The 13,413-nt window shown below is 38.8% G+C and overlaps 1 protein-coding gene across 5 annotated transcripts in view; it reads right to left on the bottom strand.

The window, feature by feature from the left end:
* Positions 1-13,413, bottom strand: part of ENTPD1 (ectonucleoside triphosphate diphosphohydrolase 1) — a 98,638-nt gene that overhangs the window by 35,854 nt on the left and 49,371 nt on the right. For 4 of the 5 annotated variants that reach the window (XM_037138900.2, XM_053662465.1, XM_037138899.2 and 1 more), the window contains exon 2: positions 11,308-11,435. The exons of the other annotated variant lie outside the window; for it this stretch is intronic. In XM_037138900.2, coding sequence (XP_036994795.2) covers positions 11,308-11,435 — 128 coding nt within the window. The remainder of the gene's footprint in view (positions 1-11,307; positions 11,436-13,413) is intronic. 5 annotated transcript variants of the gene reach the window in all.

Here is a 13,413-nt window from a genome sequence, read left to right as displayed (position 1 = left end):
AAACCTTCCCAGAAGTTTGGAGAATGCTATGTGCTCTGTCCCCTGCCTTCGCTCATGAACCTGAGAGGTAGTGAATGGTTCAGGGAAGTCTGACAGAGGAGAAGCCTGCTTAACTCTGTGTATGCCAGCATCCCCAGAGTCAGTGCCCACGGAATTCTGTCTTAAACATAATCTCTACCCTACGGAAATGCTTTGAGAAGTGCTGTGCCTTGCCATGCTATCAACCTTACCCAGTGTTTCTCTGTAGCTCATATTTAAAACATTTCTAAAAGCTTCTATGAGTATGTTCTTCACATTGAAGAAAAACCTAAGGTTTGAGTAGTGAGGAAGAGATCTGACATTTCTTTAATATTATTATTTCAGTTTTAAGAGTACAAAAGTTTGCCAAATAGCATCTAGAAAATGAAGCTAAAGGGAAAAAGACATTTATTTAATATCCCACCCACTAGACATCAATGTTATTTTTATTTATTCCTTCCAAGCTTTTTTAAATGCATGGTGATTTTTATAGAGCTGTAATCTTACTATGCAGACATTTTTGTCCTAAGCTAGTCTGTGGTCAGCAACATAAGGTTAGCCATAGTAGCTGATCTTCATGAAGTGCGTTGAGTGAACAGAAGCAGTGGCCTGGGGGGAAAAAGTGTCAAAATGTCCTTGCTTGGTTCTTGGAGACACTAACGTAGGGGCCTTGGTAAAGACTTGGAGAGGTGGGTGGCAGCGGACCCTGAGCTCACAGAGAGTGGAGGCCATGCGGAAGTGGGGCTGACTCCTTAGTACGGAAATAATTCTACCTGTGCAAATGTTATAGGCCCAGGCCTCTGGGTACATCTCCCTAGATATACAAAAAAAGAGAAAAGTGGAGCATCAGATAACCTACTTCTATTCTTAGCTTTGCAGAAGTGGGATATTTAACCCTCTCCTCTGAGTCTGCTCATTCAGAAAACACCTGCCCTCACACTGGCCTGCTCTCAGTTCTACGTGGGCTGTTCAGCTTCTCTTCCAGAGCCTTTGCCCAGAAAGCCCTGCACCTGAAGTCCCAGCCTTCTCTGACCGTCTCAAATTAGATTGTACCCTTCTAGTCCATGTGTTCAGAGTGCCTGTAGTATTTCTCTGAAGACAGAACTTACCACAATGTGTAACTGCATGTTTATGTGGCTGCTTAATTGATGCCTGTCTTTCTTATCAGACTATAAGCTATATTGGGGCGGGTCTGTTTTGCTTACCAGGCCACTGTCAACATCCACCATGGTGTGCTGTACTACATGTTGGGCACAAAGAAGGAATTCGACAGACAATTGTTGAATCAGATGAATGATTGAGTGGGAATAGAACTATATGGCTCCTAAACTTCTTCAGTCTTAAAAGAGGTTAGTATTCAGTTTAATAAAAAGTAGTGCCATTAGGGTTGCATTCCACCACCACCACTCCCCCCAAAAATTATAAGCCAAGTGCCACAGACAACAGTGTGATAACTAACTTCTCTCAGTCCCTTCAGACATAATTGGTTCTTCAGTATCTTTCTTAAAAGTTTCTGTAGCTTTAACAGATACTTGAGCAACCTCATCAGTCTATCTCTGTGAACCTTTTTGAATAAACTAAGCTTATCCTTTTAAGTGTACTCTAGTACTCTATAAACAAACCAGGTCTCCATTAGCTACTGAAATGCTGGAAGGGCCTATAAATGATTAGAGACCATTTTCTTCCTATCTTTTTTCTTTAACTGGAGTTTCTAGACCTTCTATACAAACCACAGTTTTATTGTTTGTTTTTATTTTATATTTTTAAATGTAGTAAAATACATAGAACATAAAATTGACCATTTTAACCATTTTAAGTGTACCTTTCTGTGGTATTAAGTACATTTATATTCTTGTTAAACCATCATCACCACCCATCTCCAGGTGTTGTTTTTTAAATGAAACATTAATAGCCAGTGGAGTAAAAATAATACAGTTATTGTCCAGGAGTATTTAAGGTTAAAAATTAGAGCAAATCCTTCCAAATTTTCCATAAAAAGATAAAATTACAAATGCTTGTTAAGAACAGTACTTTAAAACTGTAATTGAACAATAATTAAATTAAAAAAACAATACTTTAGTTACTTGTGAAAAAAAGTAGATGCATGGGGACAGGCCACTACTTTAGTACAGCAGCTGGACATTTGCTGGCTCTGTGACCATAACACACTAACAGGTGAAAGCCTTGCCTAGAACTCATCTCCCTCAAAGCAGTGTTGACAGGTGCTCTCCACTGAAGGCTTCTGATGTGCTGGGCACTCTGATAAGTGAGTTACTGGTACTATTCCTCACAGCCATCCTCAGAGTAGGTACTATCTCCATTTTACACATAAGGAAACTGAGCTATAGAGAGAGGAATTTACTTGCCCAAAGTCTCATAGTTAGAAAGCAGCAGATCTGGGATTGAAGTCAAAGCCATTTGGTCCCTGAGCCAGCATTCCATAGAAGTGACCAGCTTCTAATGAAGACATGTGGTTTGGTATTGGGTCAGTCTGGTGCCTCTGAGAGCGCCCTGTGGGCTTCTGTGTGCGCCAGAATATGGAATGTTTGTGCTAAAGGGAATGTCTGGCAACTCATTAACTGCCAGGGTTCAACAAGGAGCAGGTACTAAAGGAAGTGGTGAACCAAGCATACCTCCCCACTATCCCCCCACCCAGGTTCACCATGACAAAAGCACTTTCTCAGTTCTACATGGGCCGTGCAACATTCTCAGAGGACACTTTGGTACAGCTAATCATTCTTCATTAAGGCCTATATTGTTTCTCTTTTGAAGTGGTCACTACTAGCTATAGGACAGGACAGCGGTTCCCAGATTTTAATGACATGAGAATGCCCCAGGATGCCAGTGAAAAGTGTTGATTCCCAGGCCCTGCAACCTGGAAGGTGGAAATGAGGAGGCTCTGGGGAACTAGGATCTTTAGGGGATCCTGAAGAAGGAGCCTGCTTCTCACACTGACAAACCCTGCTATCAGGTTGGTCCTTCACATGCTCTTCACATCCAAGGAGGGAGCAGGTTTAGCTGTTCACTCTCTTCATAGAGTCAGCAAACTTTTATGAGGCAATCACCCAAGTCAGATGCTGTGGTGGTTGCAATTTAACGTTTATTTTGTGATTATTTGATTAATGATTATCTCTTACTCTAGACTATAAGCTCCATGAAGGTAAGGTTTTGCCAGTCATGTTCACTGGGCAGAAAATAAAGTCAATGACTATTTGTTAAATGAATGAATGAATGAATGAAGTAAATAATAAAATATATGCAAAGACAACTGAAACCCAGTCCTTGTCCTCATTGTGCTTACAACCTAGGTAGTTTGGCATGTAAACACATCACTACATTAAAGAGTTCTGGTGTTTTGCCAAATATGGCCCAGGCAGGAGGCCAATTCCTCCCCAGCAAGGCTGAACCCAAACTGGGTTAGGCAAGAAGTGGACAAGTCTAGACCATTAGGACTGGAAGGGTGACCTGAGCTGGGTTAGACAAGGGCAAGTCAGATGGGAAGAAGCCAGGATAAAGATAAGTGGCAGTTTGTCACCAGGTAGACAGGCCAAAGATGGTAACACATGAATTATTAGCACTTAATATCCACAGTGGACCAAACTTCCACCTGGAGTACTTTGCACTCCACTTACTTTATTCCACTTAATTCTTACAGTAATCAATGACATATCAATTATCAGCTCCATCTTACAGTTGGAGAAATGGAGGCTCAAAAAGGTTAATTCCTAGAAACTAGAAAGTAACTAGAAAGAGCAGAGCTGAGGTTCAAACCCGGGCAGTGTGAGTCCATGGCCTGTGTTGTGTCACACATTGGGCAGGAAGAATAATTTATACCTGCAAGAGGACAGGAATGAAGAATCAGAGGGAGGAGGTGGAGAGACAGGTGAAGATTTCACATGTGTAAAGTTGCACCAGGAGGAGCTATGGCCACCACCCTCTCTAACAAAAGCACACAGAGGTTGTTCTTAACATTCCTGTCTCAAGATGCTCCATTTTTATCTTAAAAGGTCCTCTAAGGAATTGGATCACTAAGATCTGGTCAGCCTAAGTGTCTCTCACATTATACCCCCACCCCATAGACAATACCTTAATTCTAGCCTCAGGTACCTTGTCTAGACCATGACAGGAGCATCCTAACTGGTCTCTCCTCCTCGAATCTGCTCTCTATTTCAGAGTACTCTTGGTAACGCATATCTGGGCATCACCTCCCTATTTGAAACCTTCAAAGCAGTGGTTTGCAATCACTTGAACTCATTAGAATCAACCTGGGAAGCTTTTAAAACACACCAATGCCTGGCTTCACCCCCAAAGATTCTGATTTAATTGACCTGGTGAGGCCCACACATGAGTATTCTTAAATTTTATTTATTTATATTTTAGTGTTTTAATTACAGTTAACATTCAATATTATTTTATATTAATTTCAGGTGTTCAGCCTAGCAGTTAGATAAACATATACTTTACATAGTGTTCCCCCAATATTTCTGGTACCTACCTAGCACCATACAATATTATTGACTATACTCTCTATGCTGTACTTTACATCCTCATGACTATTTTATAACTACCAATTTGTACTTCTTAATCCCTCCACCTTTTTCACCCAGTCCCCCAACTCCCTTCCCCTCTGGCAACCATCAGGCTGCTCTCTGTCTATGAGTCTATTTCGATTTTGTTTGTTCATTTATTTTGTTCTTTAGATTCCATATGAAAGTGAAATCATACAGTATTTGTCTTCCTCTGACTAACTTATTTCACTTAGCCTAAAACCTTCTAGGTCCATCCCTGCCATCACAAAAGGTAAGATTTCCTTCTTTTCATGGCCAAGTAGCACTTCACTGTGAAAATGTACCCCCACCTCTTTATCTGAAGGGCATAGGGTTGCCTCCATACCTTGCCTGTTGTAAATAATGCCACAATAAACATAGGGGTGCATATGTTTTTTCAAATAGTGTTTTGGGTCTCTTTGAATATATTCCCAAATTGGAATTGCTGGGTCACAAGGAAGTTCCCTTTTTAATTTTTTGAGAAATGTCCATACTGTTTTCTACAGTGGCTGCACCAGTCTGCATTCCCACCAACAGTACATGAGGACCCTCTTTTCTCCACATCCTGTCTATCACTTGTTTGTTGGTTTACTGATGATAGGCATTCTAACAAGTGTGAGGTAGTTTCCTTGTGGTTTTAATTTGCATTTTTCTGATGATTAGTGATGTTGAGCATCTTTTCATATGTCTATTGGCCATCTGTGTGTCCTCTTTGGAGAAATGTCTATTCAGGTTCTCTGATCATTTTTTAACTGGATCATTTGGGGTTCTTTTTGGTGTTAAGTTGTATGAATTCCTTATAATTTTTGGTATTACCCCCTTATCGAATGTGTCATTGGTGAGTATCATCTTCAGTTCAATAGGCTACCTTTTTTTCATTGTGTTGATGGTTTCTCCTTTGCTGTGCAAAAATTTTTCAGTCTGATGTAGTCTTGTTTGTTTATTTATTTCTTTTGTTTCCCTTACAAGGAGATACATCAGAATATTGCTAAGAGAAATAGACAGGAGTGTATTTTTAAAGCTCCCTAGGTGCTTCTATATACAGAGCCAACCTTGAATACTATTGCAGTTTAATGGATGAGATGTCCACCCCTGAGCCCAGCATGCTAAGCTCAGATTCAACTCTTCTCTCCCACAATTCCTTCCTGCCCCCATGGTCAGTATGCCAACCACACTGGACTTCTGGTGGTTCCCTAAAGATTGCTTGCTATTTTAAGCTGCTGCTCTGCCACTCACAATATGGCCTTTGTCTGGAAGAGGTCCCTACCTCGCCTCTGTCAAACTCCTTAGTGTTCCTTATTCCTTGGCCCCAAGTCATCTCTTCTGTGATATCTTCACAGGACCAGGCATATTGGCACTCCTTCCTCTGGGCTCCTACAGCATTATATACTTATCTCTATGTTAGTGTGTGCCTATTGTACTGAAACTATTTATACAAATGCTCTCTCCCCTACAAAAAGCAATGGATGTAATGATGCTTCAGATACCTGTTGTGGCCACTTCACATCTTCTTGGCCAACCTTTTACTCCAGCCCCAGCTATACTTCTCATCTCTCTATTTCTTCTCAGGGTCGTCTCTCCTGTGCCTAGTAGGTCATCTGTGGTACTCATATAGCCCTGCTGATTCATGTTCCGACCCAGAAATGCCAGGGAGTTACTCAGTGGGGCAACCCTTAACCAACAGAGGATGAGAACTGGGGTATAAGTCCCCAGGGCAGATGATTCTGAAGTGCCTTCTCTGCAGCTCTTCTGAGGGTCCTGGTAGGATCAAGCAGGTGCCCAATGTGGTGATACCCTCATAATACACTTTTTGGGTAGCCTTCTCTCCTTCCCTGTTTGCTGGGGATTATTTCCCAATATAAACATCCTGCATTCAATTCCTGTTTTTAAGATGTATTGTTTGGCAAAACTAAGATAAATGGAAAGAACATTAATCTCTGGATCAGAAAACTTAGCCCCACTTCCACCTTAAACAACTTTCAAGACTCTCATTTTGCTATGTATAAAATGAGGATAAAAAATAAAATAAAATGAGGATAATCTTTCATTGTTCACAACACTGATGGGAAGAAGAAATTGAACTAAGAGCACGGAAATAATTCATGAACTATTAAGCACCATATAAAGCAATGTTATCACTATGGTTTAGAAGGAATTATTTTACTAATTACCCTCTCAATTATAGAATTCCTCAGGATTTGGTCCTTACCCTCTTCTTTTCTCACTTTTTACTCCATTCCTATGATCTTAACCACTCTTAAGGCTACAACACATCAATGACATCAGAGATATATCTTTAGTCTAGACCTATGCTATCAAATAAGGTAGCCACTAGCCACAAGTGGCTACTGAGCACTGGAAATGTGATTAGTGGTAACTGAGATCTGCTATAAGAGGAAAATCATGGTGGAATTTGAGATAGTCTAAAAGAAAGAATATAAAAAGAAAGGAGGAGCTCCTATCTTTCACAATAGCATGGATGGAAGTGGAAAGCATTATGCTGAGTGAAATAAGCCAGGCAGTGAAAGAGAAATAAATACCATACGATCTCACCTATAACTGGAAGCTAATCAACCAAACAAGCAAACAAAATACAACCAGAGATACTGAAATAAAGAACAGACTGACAGTTATCAAAGAGGAGGGGGGAGAGGGATAATAGTTGGAGGGCTATCAAGGAGCACATATAAAGGACACATAGACAAAGCCAAATGGGGCAGGTTTGAGAGTGGGAGGTGGGGATGGGTGGGGTGGGGTGGGCATGGTAGGGTAAAAGTGGAGACAACTGTACTTGAACAACAATTTTAAAAAGAATGTAAAATATCTCATTAATAACTCTTTATTGTGATGAAATGTTGAAATAATAACATGGGATGGACAAAGTAGGTTTAAAGTTGTTCATGTGGAAAAAGACATGAAGGTTATGATTATTATAGTAGCTTCATTAACTCAAGAGAATGGCACAATGGCACAGTGAATTTAGGTACAATCTCTTCAATGCTCAAATTGCCAGCCTTCATTATTTATACATATTATAGTCTAGTTGCTATACTCAAGCATACTTTATCATGTTGTTACCTACTTTTGCCCACCCCTATATTTTGGATATATCAGGTTACATAAAATATATTACTAAAATTAATATACATCCTCTACTTCTACTTTTTAAAATTTAATTTTTATTGTATATTTTTTCCATTAGTGTTTAGTCTCATTATACCCCCCTCCCTCCAGCAATCACCATAATGTTGTCCATGTCCATGAGTCCTTTTTCCTTTTTGCTCAATCCCTTCACTCCCTAACCTTCCCCTGCACCAGCTGTCATTCTGCTCTCCATCTATGAGTCTGTCCCCATTTTCCTTATTAGTTCTGAAAATGAAGCTGCCTTTCAACCCAGCTATCCACTTCTGGGAATATATTTAAAGGAACGCAAAACACTAATTCGAAAGAACATAACCACCCCTATGTTCATTGCAGTGTTATTTACAAACACCAAGATATGGAAGCAGCCAAGTGTCCATAGTAGATGTGTGGCTAAAACAACTATGGGACATTTACACAATGGAATACTGCTTGGTTGTGAAAAAAAAGAAAACTGTACCCTTTAGTTTAGATGGACCTGGAGAACATTGTGCTAAATGAAATAAACCAGTCAGAGAAAGACAAATACCACATGATTTCACTCATATATGGGATCTAATGAACAAACTGAACTAACTTCTTCCACTTTTTAAAAATGTGGCTACTAGAAAAATTGAAATGTGACTTGTGACATTTCTATTCGGTAGTACAGGTCTCTCCTCTGAGGTCCAGATCTGAATATCCAACTGCTTCTTTGACATTTCCCTTTTCATACTCAATACCTACAAAACAATTCTTCAAAAATTGAACTCAAAACCTTCCCCTCCTTCCAAACTTCTGTAATAACCTCTAACCTAATCTCCTAAATCTGCTCTTATCCTTCCTGCCACCAATTCATTGCAGACAGAGTGATCTTTTCAAAACACAAATCTGACCATGTCATTGACTTCCCATTGGTTTAGGATTAAAACTAAAATCCTCAACCTGACTTGCAAGGCCCTGCCCACACCACCTCTCTCATCCATCTTTATCCATCTTTATTCTCACTGTCCAGCCAGTTTCTGGTAGGTATCCAACTATCTCCTGCTGTGAGATTCTTGCACTTGCTTTCCTTCTGCCTAGAATACTCTTTACCCAGCTCTTTCTCAGCTACCCCCTAAAAATCCTTCAGATATTATTGTTAATGTCATTTTTTTTCCCAAGAAAACTTCCCTGGCCCCCAGAACTTACATTTGGTGGCACTCATCACAATTGTAATTAGTAGTTTGTGTCAACTATTAAATGTTTTTCCTGCCCCAGATGATAAGCTCAGTCATAATTGTACTGGCTTCCCAATTGTGTAACCCAGTGCCTGACATAGATACTTAAACACTTAAATAATAATTATTGATATATAAATTTGTGAACAAATGAATAAAGAGATGCTGAATGAGGTATGGTCATAAAGAAATGATGTGGGGGTTTTTATATTTTTTAAATTTTAATTGTTTTTTATTTTTTTATTTTAGAAATGATGTCTTTTAAAACAAATGTATCAGGTACAAATATATAAATATGTTATATTTAAATCATAATTTTTGGAAGGACATATATTTATTCCAACAAACTACTCAAAATAATTCAGTGGCTCATGATATTTGGTATTAATTTACAAACCATGCAAGAAAAAAGTCTCATTTATTGGTCCTAATTTTAGATTTTAAACATGTTTTGTCATGTAACCTCCTCATCAAACTTAGTTCTGAATGATGATTTCCGAGATATTACCATAGAGTAAGTTCTAAAGCAGCAATGTACAATAGAAGTTCGTGCAGCAATGGGAACGTTCTGTGTCTGCACTGTCCGGTTTAGTAGCCACCAGCCACAGGAGACTATTGGGCACTTGAAATGTGGTTAGTGCAAGTGAAGAACATTGAATCTGATGAGCTGCATGTGGCTAGTGACTATCAAATTAGACAGCATACATTGCTTAAAGCCATCACCAAAGACAAGTTCCTAAAATATTCTTGCCCTCAATATATGCCAAGGATCTTATTAAAATGAGTGTATAACCTCAACAAGTGGCTCATTTGCATATATAAAATTATCTTGAAGAAACTAGTGATATTGCTATAAAGATTCACTTCAGACGCCAACATCTGCTCTTCAATACTCATACCTTTTATTTTTAAAAAATGCCAAAGACCCTGTTCCATTTTGCCAGGCCAACGCAACAGTATTAATCACAGTAGACTTTAAGATGACTACTGAGAATGAAAGAAGGTCATTCATGGCAAGTATTAATTAGGAACACACAAATCAAGTCTGCCATGGATTTTGCCTCCTAGGCAATCCCCCCTTCAATGATGCAATAATAAACATGTAAAAAGGTCAAATCAAGAAAGCAATCATGTACTTTTGGAACTGGTAAACAAATAACCGCACTGAGATGTCATGAGGCTTCGACTGTGAGTGAAGTTTTGCCAAGAGAGCCGACCTCACTCAACATTAAAAGGCAAGAGACCATTGCCAATGAGATGGTGTCAGCCTTCCGTGTGGACAAAGGAACTGCTGTGCACAGTCCCAGTTGATTTGAATTTGTATGGCAAACAGATGCCAGTATAACATCCAGGCTTCTGCTATACAGCAAGTGATTTGGGTGAGTGGTAAAAGTTTCAGCAGCCTGGAATATGCATCTATATTTCCAGGATCACAGTTTACTATCTTCAAATATAAGAAAATATACTTCTGCACATGTATTCTAGGGCCACCACTGTCAAGTTAACTTCTGACTACATCACCACCCACATGTACATATGTGCTCAATAATATATCAGTATATTCTGGATATATCTTTGTAGATTTATTTTCTGTAATTTCAATGAAAGATTAAAATGATGTATTTACAACATAAATTTAAATTTACCACATGCTTTCTAATTAATAGATTAAATAAAATACTGACCATATTACAAGGTCTTGTGAGATATGCATGTCTTTGAAATTTTACCTTCATGAATTTGAAAGGAAGGAGAAACAAATCACAGCAGAGTTAATGACCCTAATTGTTTTCAGTAATATTAACTGGCTCTTCAAATGTGGAAATTTCATAAGAAATCTGTCCATTCATGAATTCATTTCAAATTACTATAGCTGATACTTGTTTCTCTGTGTTTTTTTAAAAATTGATTTTGCTGTGCTCTTCGATATTTTGGAGATGAGAAACAAGTCTTCCCCACAATCTTTGACTCCCAAAGTGCTTCATTCAGAGCTTTCCAATTATTTTGGTGATAGTAATGATGATGGAGTGAGAAGAACAAAGAGTACAGTGTTTCGATACATCCACAGGGAAACAAAGAGTAAGACGTAGAGATGGCACCAGATAGCAGAATATCAGCACAGTATAGCACTAATATGGATGTGGTGAACCAAGCCTTTGTCTCTGGTATTTATTTAATTAATTTGCTGAACAATCATAAAGACAGTTGTCTTCCCATTGTTAATCGATTCAAGGCATTCCCTCTTCCCGATGAGCATCCGTTTCCATTTTACTTTCTTAATCTAATAGTGACTTGCTCTCCTGGGCTTCCAGAACCTCAGCTCCTCCTGTACTCTGCTTTACCATAACCTCCCTTTTCCCTCTGCTCATGCCTCCTCATAAACGCACACAGAGTTGAGTTACCTTAACATTTTCTGGTAATGCTTTGTTCTGGGTCAGCCCCACAGCGATCAGAGCTATGACAGCCATGATAAAGGAGAAGCCAAGGATGATCAGTATATTTCTGGAACAAAATCCCTTCAGCCCAGAATCTAAAACCAAAAGCAAAACAGAAAATGTCAATAAGAAATCAACAGACATTGATTTTCCTCCCCTTTCTATATGGTCTAGTATCTACCCAGAGACATCAAAGACAGATAAAAGAATCCTTATCCATGAGGCACCTGCAAAGTAATTCAGTGATAATTCAGAAACAAAAGGCTTTGTCTGTAACATGATGAGGCAAGTGCCAAGACTGAGCTAGTGGCTGTCATGAGGAAAATGGGCAGAATTAGATCTGTGATCAGGTATGGAGTGAGGAGAGGGAAGAATCCCACGCTGACAGTTTGTTTAATAAGTCATGTGAGACTAACAAGGTACAAATAACAAATAACAAAAAGCAAGGATGCCCTCCTCGTTATTAAAATCTACCACAAAATGTTTAAGATGTGAAAAAGTATTCAGAATACATCATCAAACACCAAAGTCCCACAACTACATGACATTTCATGGCTAACACACCCCTTGCATTTCCACCACATTTATATATTAATTAATAATAATGTAGAGGCTGTAAGGTTTTGATTGTTTCATCATTCTTGTTATCTGTTCTGTTCTTAATTTCACCTTGTTGTGGGACATGAAAAGCTGCAGAATTATATAAAAGGCAAAAGTTACTTTGATCAGAATGAATAGCATATAGTATAGGGAAACAGGGAATCATTGCCCCATTCCCTCCACTCTGACAATTCACTCTCTTCCTCTCCAGATTCCCAAACTATCCCCAAACATTTTTTAGGCTTTGTAAAAGCAAGCTAAAATAAAGTAATAAAGACACGTGGAAGTAAAATGGGTTCTCCAGGATAGATTGCACTTCTCTAAGGACAAGGCATGGTATTGAAACAGCTGGAAAAGGGAGCCCAAGCATCCCCTCCTTGTCCCCTCTTGGTCAGCAGCAGCATCCGTACACTGAGATTGGTGCCCCACCTCAAGCTCTTGAGCAGAGGCTTGGACTTAACACAAATGATAGTAACTATAGGGTCTCCAATCTGCATTAACCTCTAGAATCATTTTTTCAATTATAATTGACATTCAATATTATTTTATGTTAGTTTCAGGTATGCAGCATAGTCATCGGACATCTATATAATTTACAAAGTGATCCTTCCTATATTTGAAGTACCCACCTGGCATTATACATAGTCATTAGAGTATTATTGACTATATTCCTTATACTGTACTTTACACCCCTGTGACTGTTTGGTTTTTTTTTTGGTTAAAAATGATAACCTCAATCTTTATTAATCAGTCAATAGATATTAACATATACTATGTAGGACATGTATTATACATCATGAGGAGCATGAGCACATATCTGACATGAGTATGATGTCAATAACATAATTTAATGAGTGATTGACTACTGAAGCTGAGTTATTAGAAAATGAATATTTTTTATTCTTGCATTATTATTTATTAGTTATTGGAGTATTTATTTGTGTTCCAAATTTTTTCTTCCATATTTTTTTATTTAGTTATTTTTCAAGTACAGTTTTTTGTCTATTTCTCCCATCCCAGCCTCCCCCGCCCAGTGCTCCCCACCTCCCTCCCATTTCCACCCCCCTTAGTTCTCTTCCCTGTGTCCTTCATATTTGTTCCTCCAAATCCCTCCCCTTTTCCCCCTTAAATTCCCTTCCCTCTCCCCTCTGGTCACTGTCCCCTTGTTCTCTATTTCAGTGTCTTTGTTTTTATTCTGCTTGCTTGTTTGTTTTGTTGTTTACCTTCCTGTTAAAGGTGAGATCATATGGTATTTGTCTTTCACCGCCTGGCCTATTTCACTCAGCATAATGCTTTCCAGTTCCATACACGTTGTTGCAAAGGGATAGTAGCTCCTTCTTTCTCTCTGCTGCATAGAATTCCATCGTGTATATGTACCACAATTTTTTGATCCATTCATTTACTGATGGGCATCTAGGTTGCTTCCAACTCTTGGCTATTGTAAATTGTGCTGCTATGAAGGAATTAAGAAGT

Source organism: Artibeus jamaicensis, unplaced genomic scaffold (genome assembly GCF_021234435.1).
Source record: "Artibeus jamaicensis isolate MK-2021 breed Jamaican fruit bat unplaced genomic scaffold, CSHL_Jam_final contig_252, whole genome shotgun sequence".
Taxonomy (NCBI): Eukaryota; Metazoa; Chordata; class Mammalia; order Chiroptera; family Phyllostomidae; genus Artibeus; species Artibeus jamaicensis.
Note: the sequence above shows the minus strand (reverse complement) of the source record. Positions and strands in the feature narration are given on the sequence as shown.